Source organism: Rhinopithecus roxellana, chromosome 21 (assembly GCF_007565055.1).
Source record: "Rhinopithecus roxellana isolate Shanxi Qingling chromosome 21, ASM756505v1, whole genome shotgun sequence".
NCBI classification, from domain to species: domain Eukaryota; kingdom Metazoa; phylum Chordata; class Mammalia; order Primates; family Cercopithecidae; genus Rhinopithecus; species Rhinopithecus roxellana.
The window spans coordinates 52,757,913-52,775,750 of NC_044569.1; the positions used below are offsets into that span (position 1 = coordinate 52,757,913).

The 17,838-nt window shown below is 36.4% G+C and overlaps 1 protein-coding gene across 3 annotated transcripts in view; it reads left to right on the forward strand.

The window, feature by feature from the left end:
• PIK3C3 (phosphatidylinositol 3-kinase catalytic subunit type 3) overlaps positions 1-17,838 on the forward strand; it is a 131,385-nt gene that overhangs the window by 43,715 nt on the left and 69,832 nt on the right. For all 3 annotated transcript variants that reach the window (XR_747474.2, XM_010358790.2, XM_010358791.2), the window contains 3 exons: positions 24-116; positions 7,954-8,139; positions 17,110-17,264. Coding sequence is in view for 2 of the 3 variants with exons in the window: in XM_010358790.2 (XP_010357092.1) it covers positions 24-116; positions 7,954-8,139; positions 17,110-17,264 (434 nt within the window). In the remaining variant the exon portion in view is untranslated. The remainder of the gene's footprint in view (positions 1-23; positions 117-7,953; positions 8,140-17,109; positions 17,265-17,838) is intronic.

Below are 17,838 nucleotides of genomic sequence, written 5' to 3' on the forward strand. Positions count from 1 at the left end.
TTCTTTTTCTTTTTCTGTTTTAGATTATTGTGAGTTATCCACCAACCAAACAACTTACATATGAAGAACAAGATCTTGTTTGGAAGTTTAGATATTATCTTACAAATCAAGAAAAAGTGAGTGTCTTAAATATTTTCATATATCAAATTTATCTACCAACTTTGTTATTAATGATCAAGATGGGGAGAATGCCATGGAAATCATTATTGTCACTTTAAAGTTACAGAGCAGTGTATATGATACTCCATTTTTTAAAAAAATTATAAAAATCTGCATACAAAGACACATGTACCTGTTTGTTGACTCATAGGCAATGTCTGAATGGGTTTTGAAGTCAGAGAGACTCGGGTTCATTTTCCAGAAGTACATCTTAATGCTTGTTTGGTAGGATGAGGCAACTTACTTTGGTAGCTTACTGTCCTTATTATTCTAATGGAGACAGTTCTCTTTCACAAGTAAGATAATACAGGTAAGTAACCTGGTAAAGTATCTGATGCATAATAGGCAGAGTAAATGCTGGTTCTCTTCTTCTTACCTCTTTGAACCTGGGTGACTAGGAAAATATGTATGCTATTATAATAACGAAACTACAGAATTCTAGATGAGATGTGGCTAGAGAGAGAGTATGAGAAATATAATTTGAGTTGTGGGAATTCAGTTGGTGAAGTAGCATAGAGGTAGGCATATGGGATAACGGGTAGGTCAAAGCTAGACATTTGCTTCCCGTAATAAAACTATGGAGTGGATAAGGTTTCTGGGGAGAGAATTGTGGTGAAGTAGTCATCACTAACCTGAAGTCTTTGGACACTTAGTTTTGAGTTTTACTATTGACCCTAAGAAGCTTTTTGACTACAGGCAAATTACTTTGCCTGTATAAGCTTTAGTTTCCTCATACTTAATGTGAGACGATCATGTGATTGTGAACTTTGTCTCCTAGTTTTAAAAATAGTCTGTAAAATCTTAAAACAGAGAGCCAAGGGGTACCTCTTAAGGTATCATAATAATAGGCAGCATTTTTTAAGCAGATACTATGTACCAGGAATTCTTTAAATCCCGTAACAACCCCACAATGTATGTATTATTGTAACTGTTCTATGGATGAGGAAACTTGAGCCTAAGAAAGATTAGGGGGCCTGTGCAGACTCACAAAGCTTATACATGCTGCTTCTTAATATGCTTGCATCTACAAATTAGACATTTTGCATCTACAAAAAAGAAAGTCAGTGAAGACATAGAAAAGAGAATTATAGAGAAAACATTTTCAACATCATGCACATGCCTTAGCAGGAACCCTGAAATGCATTAAGGGAAGAGCAGAGAAGCATTAGGAAAATTAATATCTGTTCAGGAAGCTGTTACGTATTTATATGAGAATGGATGAATTGGTATGTTTTATAATCTTGTGATATGGTCTTTAACTACTATTTTAAGTTGTTTTTCGGAACCAAATGTCCTTTCTTTAGTTTCTAAAGTAAAGATGAAAATGCAGTTGCAGCTCATCTTAACTCTTCAGCTTTTCTGCTTTGTCATTTATTGATGCCTTCAGAAGTTCTTTGTAAATGGATCATATTTGTTCTCCTTTATATCCATAATAAGAATGAGAGAATAATTTTTAATTTACTGTAGCTTTGAGTATGATTCTCTTAATCACTGAACAAAAGGAAATATTCACCAACAGAAACACAGGTTTGTGATTTGTGTTTTATTAAAAGATTGAGTTAGTGTCATGATACTGTGTTAAATGAAGAATAACCTTGGTCACAGAAATTGCATCTTGAATGCAGCTCAGTGTCGTCTAAAATACACAGCTAGATATTGAATTGAACCTGTTAGAATGTATAGGTTTAAGAATCATATAGGAGTAGATTTACAGAGCAGAACTTTTTTAGATAGAAAGGTTTGCAAGAAAAATTATTTGTTTAAACAAGTAGTCACTTCCCACCGAAATTCAATTACTTCTATATATGTGCAAAAAAAATAAAATGTTCAAGTGATATAAAGTGTGTGACAAGTTTCACTTAACTAGTTGATTTCAAGTTTTCGAAAGGTGAGTGATGAAACTTCAATTCTCAGGACATATTATAGGATTCTTATGACCACTAGAGTAGAGTGAACAATATGTTTTAGTGTTCAGAAGTCACTTTGGAGTAAACCAAATATATATAGGCCTTGAAGTGACCAAAGGAATTATTCACACAGCCACATTTGTAACCTTGTAATAATTTCAAATGGGTTTTGTGAAAAACGGATACTTTCATACTCCACCCATTAATTTATTTACAGAAAGAAATTCTTTTAGCATCAGACTCTCCGAAATTGTGATTTCGGTTACTTGACATTTGGGCCCTGGGGCTGAAAAGCTTTCCTAGAGAGAAGGCAGTGCTCAGAAAACACATTGGTGGAAATTGGTTCTTACAATGTTATACTTTTTATTTTTTAATTAAATTTTGTATTTCTACCCCTTTTTTTTTTGTCTTAATGACCTGTCTTAAGTATTTCAGATGAAAACCTTCTAGTCAGGACTTGATGTTGTACCCAGAAAGTTCATAGTAATAACTTTGTTCAATTAAATTTGTTACCATTTAAATTTATGAAGTATTTTCCAATTCGTAGTTTATAGCATATAGGAAGTGACTCATTTCTGTGGAACCTGAAATGTGAATATTGTAATTTTTCAAAACTATTTGACAAAAACTGCAGTTACTTTTGCACCAACCTAATAGCTTTTACAATGGACTTTCTTCTTATAAAAATACTAATTTAAATTAATTCCATGCCTTTTGATTATGCTTGGGGGAAAAATGCAGTTGAAAGAGTCACATATAGTGAAGGTAATAGTGATGCACTGAGTGTTTTTATAAGGCTGTTTCTGAGACAGTGACATGAGGACAGTCACCGTATTTGTGTCTCCTGACAAGAAGTTGATGGTGACCTATGGGATAAATGAATTCAGTTCAGCAAGTATTTATTATCACCTCTTGGCCTAGCATTATATAAGACTATGAGGTTTCAGGTATCATGTCCTTGTACTCAAATAAATTAAAACTGTTTTGGGGTAAGAATATTTACACATAATTAAAATTAGAAAGTATAACGTAATTGATTAAGGGTCACTGTCTTAATAAACATATAGGTTATTAATATAATAGAAATGTGGAGGATGACAAGATCAGTGTGCTATGATATGAGGAAGGTTTCACAGAACAAAGATTGCCCTTAAAGTGTGAGCAGACTTTGATAGCATTTTTTACTTGGTGGTCATTTTTTTATGGGGAAGGAAAACATGGGTAAGGTAGGCTGTTAGGTTCAGGAGACAGAGTTTTGCGTGAATGGTTATGAAATAGAAAAGATGGCATCAGATTGTGATGAACCTCAAATTATACCCTTAGGAGTTCAATTTTACTGGCAACAGGAAGCCACTAAAGCAGGAAAATGTGTATTAATAAGTGATAGTTTATTTCTCTCTTTTTTTTTTTTTTCTTTGGAGACAGAGTTTCACTCTTGTTGCCCAGGCTGGAGTGCAATGATGCGATCTCAGCTCACTGCAACCTCCTGCTCCCAGGTTCAGGTGATTCTCTTGCCTCAGCCTCCCAAGTAGCTGGGATTACAGGCATGCTCCACCACACCGGCTAATTTTGTCTTTTTAGTAGAGATGGGGTTTCACCATGTTGGTCAGCCTGGTCTTGATCTCAGGTGATCAACCTGCCTCGGTCTCCCAAAGTGCTGGGATTACACATGTGAGTCAGCACACTAGCCTAACAAGTGATATTTTAAGGAGTACAAACTAGGGTAGATTGGAGCAGAGCAGAAAATGAAAAAAGTGACGTAATTAGGAGGCTCATATACTGACTGAGAGAACAGTTTTGGAGGGCAAGGGATGGAGAAGGAGCTATACAAGTAAGTTGACTCGTAGAAAATGACCAGGGGTTAGGCCTGAACCTGATGGATTTGTATCGTTGTGCGTTCATACCCCACTTCTGGTACCAATTTACTGTATTAGTCCGTTTTCACACTGCTGATAAAGAGATACCTGAGCCTGGGAAGAAAAAGAGTTTTAATGGACTTGCAATTTCATGTGATTGGGGAGGCCTCACAATCGTGATGGAAGGCAAAGAGGAGCAAGTCATGTCTTACGTGGATGGCAGCAAGCAAAGAGAGCTTGTGGAAGGAAACTCCCCCTTATATAGCCATCAGATCTCATGAGACTTATTCACTATCATGAGAACAGCATGAGAAAGACCTGCCCCCATGATTCAGTTACCTCCCTTCAGGTCTCTCTCACAACACGTGGGAACTGAAGATGAGATTTGGGTGGGGACACAGCCATACCATATCAGTAAGGATATATGGCAGGTGGGAAGAAAAGAATGAGGTGTTTTCATGTTTGAGTATTTGGAATCAAAAGCATTGGAAAAGCAGCAAAATAGAAATTTCTAAGAATTTAATTGGTAGAAGTTTAAATTAGAAATATATATACGAGATACAGTATTTTCAGTTCTGACGTGATTGTGATTCTAAGAATAGGAGATAACAGGTGGTTTTCAGATCAAAGGGAATAAAACATAGTAATACGTATAGTAAAGCTAAAATTTGATGTCAACATCAGAAATAGAATAAAAATAATGACTGATAATAAACTAATTATTTACTATATATATAGGATACTGTCACATTTTATATTCATTAACTTAATCTTCACCGCCAGCCTATGAGAAAGGTCTCTCTTTTTTTTTTTTAAATTATACTTTAAGTTCTAGGGTACATGTGCATAACGTGCAGGTTTGTTACATATGTATACTTGTGCCATGTTGGTGTGCTGCACCCATCAACTCGTCAGCACCCGGCAGAGACACAACAAAAAAAGAAAATTTTAGACCAATATCCCTGATGAAAATCGATGCAAAAATCCTCGAGAAAGGTCTCTTAAAAGTTAAATAATGTGCTTCAATTTAGTCAGGTAATAATTGATGGAGCCAGGAATTATAATTGGAACCCAAACACCCTGGCTCTACAGTCTGTGCTCTCCAGTAATCTATGGAAGTTCCAGAGAGAGAGAGAATTGCTCTTTAATCCTACATGGATCAGTAAAGCATCTTTAAAAGACCTAGGGTTATTTAAAAAGGCCATTATTATTGCTGTCTTCAAATTCCTACTTTTTGTCTTTCTTATTCTTTGACCCCTTGTTTTCTTCTTCATTCTATTGGCTCCCTGTTTACATTTGTAACGTTTAACATTAAAAAGTTGTGAAATTCTTTGTACAGTGCCTTATGTTCTTTGGCAGCAGCATACTCCATAAATCTTGCTAATAAGTCTATAAATCTGAGAATCTAGGTTTTAGATTGTTTCAGTTATTGAATTGAGTACATCGGCATGCTACAAGATTTGCTTATAATAAGTACATACCCGCACATTTCTATTAAGACTGCTGATGTACTGTGAAATGGAAAAGCTTTCACTGTCATTATTTAAGAACTATTGCTTTGTTTCCACATTCAACCTAGAAATACATTTTAGAAGTGGAAAATAAATTCATGGAATAAGTTAGTAGGGCAATGTGTGTTCTATACAGAAAGGGAGCATTATACTAAATGGTGTGCAGGAGGTGTAGAGGAAATGGACAGCTGTCCTTGGGGGAATACAGACTCCAGCTATAGAGATAAAAATGCCCACAAAAACTTTGGCAGTTAGAAGAACATCATTTAAATGACAGTAGTAAAATTGAGCCAGCTTCTAAAGGAATAGCTGAAAGTTGCTGAAAACTTCCTGTAAAACTTGAGTTTTTGACAAGACGGCTTTAGAGTAGATGATACCCTATTTTGATGAAGAGTTACAGGGGTTAGAGAGACATTGTACATATAAGTTAACTGGGCTGAAGCATGGAAGGGCAATGAGAGTTTAATGAAACAGGTTTGGATTGTGGTAAGTGGTAGCAATGAAATGTTTTGAGAAAGAAGCCAAGGTTATTTATTTGTTTATTTACAAACTAGAGTGTCCTGTCATCTAGTCAAAACCACTTTGTAACAGTATGGCAATTATCTTCAAATATTGGAAAGGTTGTCCACATCATATGGAGCTAAATTTACTGTCATTCTCTTCAAAGAATGAAATTAACCAATTGGAAAAAGCAATATGAAGACATTTTTGTCTTTTCGTTCGTTATAGTTAAAATCAAAACAAAACAAAATTGGCTTAGCTTTCGATGAATATAATGGCTATTTTGGAAATTAGTTCCTCGAGTCACTTAAGTAAATATTGGGTCTCTTTTTGGCATTCATGTTGTGGGGTATTTCTGCTAACAATAGGAAATTTGTGCTAAGATCACTTCCAACTTGAGCTTCTCTGAGAGTACGTATGAAATGATTAGAAGAGAAACCGGTATTTAGGTTCTTAGCTAGAAGGCTCTGTCCAACTCCAGATGTGTGATATAATGAGAAATCAGGCTGAGGTCAGATATAGGAGATATTGCTAGGAAATAATTGAAAGGGACTGGAATAGATTCAGGAGATTAGTGTTGGCAGAGTAATGGCTCCAAGGGGAATGGGGCTAACTAGGGGATGGAGCGCCTTAATGGTAACAAAGCACCATCTGGTGGAAGAAGTATGGGGCTGAGAATTGGTGGACCTGGGTTCTACATCTAGCTCATGCACCATTTTGAGGTGATGGGCAAGCCATTTATCTTTGCTGAGGTTATATACGATTTAAGCATTGAACTAGACAATCTCCATAGGTCTTTTTTCTTAATTTAGTAAAATCAAGAATAAGTTAGGGGATGGCTATGAAGGTTCATTTAGTGTCATACTAACAGACATTGTGTTTTGTTGTCCAAGTAGACATTTTCTTGAGGAATTGATTAGTTTACTAATAAAAAGATTTTGGTTGGGCAGAGCAGGAGTCTTAAATTTTCAAGTTACCTATTTTTCAACAAATAGCAACAGAGGAAGACAAAGAAGAAGAAAACATACTGGGTTCAGCCAGGAAAGTGTTGCCTTTGAGACCCAGCAATAAGCATTGCTTTTTATGGAAAGCAAGTATATGCTTTTCTTTATTTTCATTTATTTTTGTAGAGATGGGGTCTTGCTATGTTGCCCAGGCTGGTCTTGAATTCCTGGCCTCAAGCTGTTCTCCTGCCTGGGTATCTCAAAGTGCTGAGATTACAGGCATGAGCCACCACACCTGGCCAAGAAGTGTGTACCTTTCTTAAAAGAGCACTTACTGTGCAATGAGTGATATACTCCAAGACTATTGGCTTAACTGACAGTCTTGTGAAAACTTCCATGTGCTGCCTATTCAAAGGAGTGAGGTTCCAGAAAGATGTACAACCAGACAAATCATAGACTGTTTGCTGCTGTTTCTGTACTTACCCATTTTTATGCTTGTGCTTTGAGGTTTTGTTGGATTGCCTATCTTTTAAAGTAGTTACTTCACAGAGATACCTACATACTCCACATTGTTTGAGTCTTCATGTTTAAGTGTCTGTGAAAGCCGGTGGTCATACTCTAGGGAGGTGGTCGAGAGTGAAGCTAGTGGTGGGAATTTTTGCCCTGGAATGGTTTCTGGCCCTTTCATTCAGTGGTTGCAGTATTTTCTGTTGTAAAATGTAGGTTTTCTCTAAGGCATCTTAGAGTTTGTGAGAAATGCCTCAGCTATTTCCATGTCTTGAGACCTGCAGTATTTTAACAATAGCAAAATGAAGAAAAACCAAAACAAATTTAAAAATTCATAGTGCTCGCAAATGATTTGGCCTGGAAAATATAAAGATACAGGGAGCATGCTTTTTTTCTGTCCTGCAGTGCTTCTGTAAGATCGTATGTATAACTTCTTTTAGTGTTTATACAAGGAGTCTATCACTGACTCCGTGGCTCTGTCATTAGGACCAAGTGGAACTCTGCCTAGTCACCTTCTCTATCCCAGGAAATAGGCTATTTCTAATTTTTAAATATTTTCTGATTTTAGGCCTTGACAAAATTCTTGAAATGTGTTAATTGGGATCTACCTCAAGAGGCCAAACAGGCCTTGGAACTTCTGGGAAAATGGAAGCCGATGGATGTAGAGGACTCCTTGGAGCTGTTATCCTCTCATTACACCAACCCAACAGTGAGGCGTTATGCTGTTGCCCGGTTGCGACAGGCCGATGATGAGGTGCATTATTTATTATTCCACTTCAATGGGTTATTTTAAACTAGAGCCTAATTATAGACTATGTGTGAGTGAGAGAGAGAGTGCGCACACGCAAGAGAGATTTTTAGAAGGGAAGAGGATATACTAGGTGTGTTTTCAGAAGGAAAATTAAAATATGCCTCAAAGGACTCCTCTGTGAAATGAAAATTTACTTCCTGATCTGTTACGTGAATAGAACAGTCTCTCCCAGGACATTTACCTGGCAGCAGTGCTTGTATTGCTCTGTCTGGAAGAAGGAATTCTAGTGAAAAACGGTTTAATGCAGCACCAGCTAGGGAATAATTCAGATCTCCTCTATCAGTCAGTATACAACAGGCCACATTTAATTGTAGCCTTGAAAAGCCCTTGGGGCCTTTAAAGCATAGAGATGCGTGGTCATCTTCCTCTCCTTCAAACTCACCTTTTAAATTTTCAGCTGATGACAATGATATGTATATGTAGATTTTCTGAAGGTGGTTTTGGATCCTTGGAAAGCAAAGATTGCCAACTATATGCTGGCTGTTTATATATACAGTTATACATCAGTTAATGACAGGGAAGTGTTCTGAGAAATGTGTCCTGAGGGGATTTCATCTTTGTGCAGACATCATAGAGTATACTTACCCAAACCTAAATGGTAAAGCCTACTACACACTGAGGCTATGTACTCCTAGGTTACAAACCTGTACAGCATGTTGTCATACTAAATAGCTTAGTCAGTTGTAACGCAATGCTAAGTATTTGTGTATCTAAACATAGAAAAGGTACAGTAAAAACACAGTATTATAATCTTATGGGATTACTATCATATATATGGTTCTCTCTTGGCTGAAGCATTGTGATGTGGCACATGGCTGTACTTGTAAGGCCATCAGGGAAGGAGGAACACTTTTTTTGACAAAAGCATTGCTGGATTTTGGGCTTTAATAATTCTTTATGAGATAGACTAATCCAGCATTTTTTTTCTTAATTTTTATAGGGTGAATATGTTCTTAAACATAACCTAACGTTTATGCTAGCCAGCAGTACTTTATGGGATGTGGAGTAACTTCTCAAGCTTATATATATATATATAGCAATGTTGATTGCATAGAACAACTATTATCAAATACCTTTTTAAGAGGGAGGGGACAGTGAGATCATTTTGAATTAGTGGCATCTGAATTTCAAGAAGCAAATTAAATACTAAAGATGATAATTGTATGCGTGTATTTAATTATGGTGAAATTTAAACACTAAAGTAAATAGTATAATGAACCCTGACATACAATTCATCTATCTTCAGCAGTTGCCAACTTATAACCAATCTTGTTTCATCTGTAACACTGCTTACTCTCTCCAACCCAAACCCATAACCTCTACTAGATTACATCCTTCTGACTTCTGGCCTACCGGCTTTAGCAAATAAGAGGGCTTCCACAACCCTCTCCTTGGGTGTGATAATTGGCCAGAATGACTCACAAAACTCAGGGAAACATTACTTACTAGTATTGATTTATTATGAAGGGTATCCTAAAGGATACAGATGAACAGCTAGTTGAAATGACACATTGGATGAGGTCCTGAGTACAGGAGCTTCTGTCCCCATGGAGTTTGCAGTATAGCACCCTCCTTGCACGTGGGTGCATTCTTCTTCACCAGCCCAAAAGCTCTCAGAATGCTGTGCTTTTGAGTTTTTGTGAAAGCTTCGTTACATTGGCACGATTGATTAAATCATTGGCTGTTGGTGATTAAGTCAGTCTTCAGTTCTCTGTTCCCCAGAGGTTGAGGGGGTGGAGCTTAAAGTCCCACCCTCTAATCACATGGCTGGCTTTTCTCTCAGCCAGCCCCCATCTTTAGGGGATTTCCAGTAGTTACCTCATTAACATAAACGCAGGTGTGGTTGAAAGGGGCTTGTTAGGAATAACAGAATTTAAATGCCAGCGTGCTATATTTTGTCCTTTTTATTTTAGCATGTTCTGAACTCTGTCACTGTAGATCTGCCTTATTCTTTTTAAATAACAGCATGATGTTTTACCATGAATTTTTTTGTTAATTTACTTAACCGTTGGGCCTCTTTTATAGTCTGTTTTTCCCATTCTTTTCCTGTAACTATAGTTTAGTGAACAGGTGTGTGAGGGAGGGTAGGTGGGTATGTTTTAAAAGTCATATTCTTTGTTTGTTTGTTTGTTTGTTTTTTTGTTTGTTTGAGACAGAGTCTTCGCTGTGTCTCCCAGACTGGAGTTCAGTGGCATGATCTTGGCTCAGTGAAAGCTCCGCCTCCCAGGTTCACGCCATTCTATGGCCTCAGCCTCCCAAGTAGCTGGGACTACAGGCACCTGCTGCCATGCCTGGCTACGTTTTTGTATTTTCTTTTTAGTAGAGATGGGTTTTCACCGTGTTAGCCAGGATTGTGTCGATCTCCTGACCTCGTGATCCAGCCCCGTCGGCCTCCCAAAGTGCTGGGATTACAGGCGTGAGCCACCGCGCCAGGCCTTAAAAATCATATTCTTCAAAAAATTGCTTGCATTAGAATTATTGAGCCAAAAGATACCTGCTTTTTACATTTTGCAGACAATCCCCCGTAAGTCTTCTCTTTTTACCCTTGTGTTATTCTTTTAAAAAATGAGTTCCTTTATAATACTTTAAATATGACTAGACAAATCTTTTCCTCTTTCCTTTTTAAACAATTTTATTTATAATTTTTTTACATTTGTTCTCTCCATGAATTTTAGAATAATTTTATCATTTTCTTAAAACTGCACCAGAATCTTAAGTAGAATTACATTATGCTTGCATATTATAAAAAAATTGATAGCTTTATGACATTATATCATCCATCACAGTGGCATATGATTTTTTATTCACGCACATCAATTTTATTAAAATCATATACATTCTTATAATTTTGATTTATTCCCTGGCAATTATATTATTGTTACTATTGTAAACTACCCCACCCCATTTATCTTTTATGTACATTTCTTAGTTAAAAAGAAACTGTTTCTGTTACAATATTTGTTTTATCTCGTCACTTTATTGATTTTTCTTATTCTAATAGATGGAGATGTTCGGTTGCTTCTTATATTTTCTAGGCATAGCATTATGCTAGCTGAAAAGCAGTATATTTTTTCATTACATTAGCTGAAAGCTGCAAGTAATAATGGTGAATAAAAGTAGTTCAATATTCGTCTTTGTCTTGTTACTCATTATGGGCATGCTTTCAGTATTTCACTCTAATGTGTGTTACTTACTGGTTTCAGTCAAATGCTCTCATTTATGTTTAAAGTTTCTCCCTGTCTCTATTTGTTCTTTTCTTTTTCTGTGTGTTTAAATCAAGAATGACTTCTATATATTATCAAACACTCTTGACGCTTGTTCATATCATATAGTTTTTCATTTTTATCAATCTACTGTAAGTATGCTGATACATTTTCTAATGTTATATCAGCCATACACTTGTAAAATAAATCTCAATACCTGTCTGAATTTGATTTGTTAATATCTTATTTAGGATTTTTTTAATGACTATTCTTTATCTTGCATTATTTTGAAATGTTTAAATCATGTTTCTTACTGCTGTGTAGTTCAAAAGGAGAGAGATTCCATATTAGAATGTAATGAAGAAGTGGCATTTGAGTTGAAGGAAATGTAGAATTTTTACATTTGGAGTTTATATTCCAGGTAGAGAAAGCAATGCGAGCAAGAGCAAGGGAATTGAAAGTACAGGAAGAATGGAAAGTATGTCACTTCGACAGGAGTGTGGGATATATGTAGCAATTGAGAGGCAAAATCAGAACCCATGTCTAACTGAAAATGCCTCTATGGAGAGTTATTCTTAATTCAGTAAGAAATGGGAAGTCACTGAATGATTTTGATATGAGACTTCACATTTGCACTTTGAAGCATTAGAATTAACTTACTCTGGAGAAAAATGGTGATCACTATCTAGAAAAAATTTCATAGCTCTTGGGAAATATTTACAGAATTGCCTGAGATGGAAGCCTGATTATTTATTTATTTATTTATTTTTTTGCTTTGTTTTACTCCAATGCTTATGTCCTTCATGCTTAGAGGACTTTTATATTTTTCAAAATGTGACTATATAATGAGAAAACAGACTCTACTTGCTGTTGAAGTTAATTCATTTTCATACAAATGAAGGAAAGTATAGTTTGAATATAGAATATGAAATGACCAAAAAATCAGATGATGATAACTGACTTAGAAAAATTTTCTACTGAATTTCCCCTTCCTGGGGAATTTAATACCACAGCCTTTTTTATTGTATATGGTTCACTCCTTTCTGTAATTAGGAAAGCACACAGGCAATGGATTCCACAGCATTCCGAATGAAGGCCGGCAGTGAAACTCAATTACTGGTACCTCCAAAGCAGGATACCTGTCATTAAACATATTGTTTAATTTTGTTACATAATGCTTTTATCCTTAGGAAACAACATATAATTCTATGTATAGTTATTGGATGCCATGAATCTCAACTATGATAATAGAAAATCAGATGTTTATTGCTCCAATTAAAAAGTGTTCCAAAAAAAAAAAAAAAAAAAAAAAAAAAAAAAAAAAAGAAACAACACTGTAGAGAGACTTGGTTTCCCTGACTCCGGACAATAACATATTTGAATAAGAATTAATAAGCCACATAATCTTTCATTTAATTTATATTTATGATGAAGTCATATGTATTACTCTTTGTTAGTGTTTGCCTAATGACCTTTTTAAAAATTATTTGGTGTGTGATATAAATTCTGAACAAAAGAGAAATATACAGTCATACCTCAGAGATATTGCAGGTTTGGTCCAGACCTCTGCAGTAAAGCAAATATCACAATCAAGTGAGTCGCATGAATTTTTTGGTTTCCTAGTACATGTAAAATTTATACATATAACTTTGCTGTATGTTTATATAGTAAATTATATTATACTATAGTCTAAGTATGTAATAGCATTATGTCTAGAAAAGCAATGTACATATCTTATTTTAAAATGTTGCTAAAAAATTTTAACAATCATCTGAGCCTTTAGCAAGTTGTAGTCTTTTTGGTAGTCAAGGGTTTTGCCTTGATGTTTATGACCACTAAATGATCAGGGTGATGGTTGCAGAAGGCTGGGGTAGCTGTGGCAGTTTCCTAAAATAAAACAAACGTAAACTTTGCCACACCCATTGACTCTTTTTTTCCACGAAAGATTTGTCTGCAGCGTGCAGTGCTGCTTGCTATCATTTTATCCACAGTAGAACTTCTTTCAAAATTGAAGTCAGTCTTCTCAAATACTGCCACTGCTTTAACAACTACATTTATGGAGTATTTTGAATTTTTTGTTGTCATTTCAACAATGTTCACAGCATCTTCACCAAGCATAGATCGCATCTCAAGAAACTACTCTTTGCTGCTCATCCATAAGAAGCAACTCTTCATCTGTTTAAGTTTTAGCATGAGATTGCAGCAGTTCAGTCACATGTTCAGGGTGCACCTCTAATTCTAGTTTTTTTTTTGTTTTTTTTTTTTTTTGTTTTTTTTTTTTTTTTTGCTGTTTCTGTTACTTCTGCATTTAATTCCTCCACTGAAGTCTTTTTTGTTGTTGTTGAGGTGGAGTCTTCCCTCTGTCACCCAGCCTGGGGTGCAGTGGCATGATCTTGGCTTACTGCAACCTCTGCCTCCAGGGTTCAAGCGATTCTCCTGCCTCAGCCTCCCGAGTAGCTGAGATTACAGGTGTGTGCCACTGCACTCTGCCTAATTCTTAGTAAGAGACAGGGTTTCACCATGTTAGCCAGGCTGGCCTTGAACTCCTGACTTCAGGTGATCCACCCACCTCGGCCTTCCAAAGTGCTAGGATTATAGGCACTGAAGTCTTCAGCCCCTCAAAGTTATCTGTGAAAGTTAGAATCAACTTCTTCCAAACTCCTGTTAATGTTGCTATTTTGACCTTCCCCATAAAGCTCGAATGTTCTTAATGACATCTAGAATGGCGAATCCTTTACAGAAGATTTTCAGTTTATTTTGCCCAGATCCATGAGAGGAATCACTGTCTATGGAAGATATGACCTTACAAAATGTGTTTCTTAAGTAATATGACTTGAAAGTCGAAGCGACTCCTTGATTTTATGGGCAGTAGAATGGATGTTGTGATAGCAGGATTGTAAACAACATTCAACTTCTTCTGCATCTCCATCGGAGCTCTTAGGTGACCAGGTATATTGTCTATGAGCAGTAATATTTTGAAAGGAATCTTCTTTTCTGAACAATGGGTCTTAACAGTGGGCTTAAATATTCATAAACCATACTCTGAACAGTTGTGATGTCATCCAGGCTTTGTTCTTCCATTTATAGAGCACAGGCAATGGAGATGTACCGTAATTCTTAAGGGTCCTAGGACTTCTGAAATGGTGAATGAGCAGTGGCTTCAACTTAAAGTCACAACCTACATTAGACCCTTACCAAGAGACGCAGCCTGTGGCTGTGAGAATCTTAGATGGCATCTTATTCTAAAACAAGGCTGTTACATCTACATTGAAACTTTGTTTAGTATAGTCACCTGTATCAATAACTTGTTGCAGTTTCTCCATCAGTACTTGCTGCTTCGCTTTGTACTTTCATGTTATGGAAATGACTTCTTTCCTTAAATCTCATGAACAAACCTCTTCTAACTTCAGATTTTTCTTTTGTAGCTTCCTCTCCTTTCTCAGCTTTTATAGAAATGGAGAGAGTTAGGGCCTTGCTCTGGATTGGGCTTTCGTTTATGGGAATGTCGTGGCTAGTCTCATCTACCCAGGCCACTAAAACTTCTCTATCAGCAATAAGGCTGTTTTGCTTTCTTTTCATTTGTGGTTCCCTGGAATAGCGTTTTCAGTATACTTCAAGAACTTTTCCTTTGCATTCATACCTTGGCTGTTTGGTACAAGAGACTTAGCTGGCAACCTATCTTGGCTTTTCCTGTGCCTTCTTCACTAAACTTGTCATTTCTAGCTTTTGATTTAAAGTAAGAGACATGCATCTTTTTTTTTTTACTTGAACACTTAGAGTGCATTGTAGGTTTATTAATTGACCTCATTGCAGTGTTATTGTGTCTCGGAATAGGCAAGCCCTAGGAGAGGGAGAGAGACAGGGAAACAGCTGGTTGGTGGATTAGACAGAACACATTCAAGATTAATTAACTGTGCCATCCTATTTGGGTATGGTGTGTGGCACCCCTGATTACAATGGTAACATCAAAGATCACTGATCACAGATCACCGTAACAGATAAAATAATAATGAAAAAGTTTGAAATATTATGTGAATAACTAGAATGTGACACAAAGACATGGAGTGAAAGTATGCTGTTGGAAAAATGATGCCAATAGACTTGCTTGGGTGCAGGGTTGCCACAAAACTCATTCTGTAAAAAAAAAAAAAAAAAAAAAAAAAAAAAATGCTCTGTGTGCAAGGTACAATAAAATGAGTTATGCCTGTAGTATTAAATAAGGAAATACGGGTTGCTGGCAGGTGGTCTCTGTCCTCCTGGTTTATAAAATAGTGGAAAACCAAGAGTAAGTTATTACAAGTGCTGTAGGGGTTACAAATAGGAAAAAGTGGACCATGAAATATTTACAGGAGGCTTAACCTGTTTTGTGAGCTTAAAGAGACTGAAGTTGAGTTGGTAGTCCCAAAGTCAAAATTTTCTAATTATGAGTTTCAAGTGTCTGTAACAGGGTGAATGACAATTGGAATTGGAAGATAATAGATACATTTAAAAATTTTTTGAGTTTTGCGATTTTCTTTACTTTTTAGTTATTTTTAAAAGTAAAATTTTAAAAAGTACGTACCTGTGAAGAGGACAAGTATGTGAAGAGGACAACCTTTATAGAGAAATACTGGAAGCATTTCCATCCTAAACATTAAAGAGTTTTATTATCATTATTATTAAGGGAAAACTCAGTAAAGTAAAAGCTACTTTGTTGACTGACTCCAGGTTATCTCATTGGTTGTCACTTATGGAGAATTTAGGCTTAGCGATTTGTTTTGTTCAAATCTCTTGGGAGTTGGCAGGAATAGAAAGCATGTCTCTTAATCAAATGTCTGTTTTACAGCATCTTTCATTTAAGAAGCAGTCCAGATTCTCTAAAACCTGATCTTTCAGGAAAAAAGAAAACACAAGAGTTTTAAAGATTCTAACCAGAAAAAGACATTAAACAGAAGTTCTTTGAAAACTTGAAAATTTGGAATTTCTTGTATAATATTAAACATAGAATGCACTCTTCTCATCTATTACTGAAAAAAGGATCCTTCTATAATTTCTTTTTTTTTTCTTTTTTCTTTTTTTTGAGACAGAGTCTTGCTCTGTCGCCCAGGCTGGAGTGCAGTGGTGCAATCTTGGCTCACTGCCAGCTCCGCCTGCTGGGTTCATGCCATTCTCCTGCCTCAGCCTCCCTAGTAACTTGGACTACAGGCGCCCGCCACCACGCCTGGCTAATTTTTTGTATTTTTAGTAGAGACGGGGTTTCACTGTGTTAGCCAGGATGGTCTCGATCTCCTGACTTCGCGATCCGCCCGCCTCGGCCTCCCAAAATGCTGGGATTACAGGTGTGAGCCACTGCGACCGGGTATAATTTCTTAGTTTTATGCAAAGCATCTTGAATCCTTCCCACTTTTCTTTTGTTGTTTTGAAGCTACTACCTGAAACACATCATTTATTGGCCACTTAGCCTGTGCTGGACACTATTCTGTGACTTTCTTTTATTAACTAATTTAACCCTCGTGTTCTTCTCTACAGTTTATATTATGACGTCAGTTTTAAAGATGAAGGGGCTGTGGGGTACAGGGAAGTTAAGTAACTTGGTGACATGTCAAAAGTAATACAGCTGAAAAGTAATAGATAAAAGTGAAATGTTTAGTTGATATTTAGGAATAAATAATGTCTATAATCATTTTGCATTCTTTTCCTAATATTACTTTACTTTTTGTTTGTTTTCCAGGATTTGTTGATGTACCTATTACAGTTGGTCCAGGCTCTCAAATATGAAAATTTTGATGATATAAAGAATGGATTGGAACCTACCAAGAAGGATAGTCAGAGTTCAGTGTCAGAAAATCTGTCAAATTCTGGAATAAATCCTGCAGAAATAGATAGGTATGGATATCCAGGGAGGACATATTTTCCAATTTGTTGATTTTTCCCTTTTCAAATTGTTTTCTGTTTTCCTTTCCTTAGATGTACCAAACCCTAGTGTTACTAATTTTGAAGTTTTACTAGTGAATATTGCATGTGTACTCACAGCACACAAGTTACTATATTAGGAAACAGTGTTTTGCAGGCTATCAAGTCTGAATACGTGACTTAAAATCTTGACTCTGCCACTTCCTAGCTGTGTAAACTTGTATAAATTACATATTCTCTATGTGTCTCCAGTTTCGTAAGAGTGGTGATAGCAATAGTAACTCATCTTTAAGGGTTGTTTAATCATTAAGTGAATTAACACTCAGAGGGAACTGTCTAATACATAGTGCTCAGTGTTAGCTACTATTACTTATTTATGTTAAAATGAAATGAAAGGGGCAGGTGCGATGGCTTATGCCAGTAATCCTAGTACTTTGGGAGGCTGAGGTGGGCGGATCACTTGAGGTTAGAAGTTCGAAAACAGCCTGGCCAACATGGTGAAACCTGGTAGGTGGAGGGTGCAGCAAGCCGAGATTGCGCCATTGCA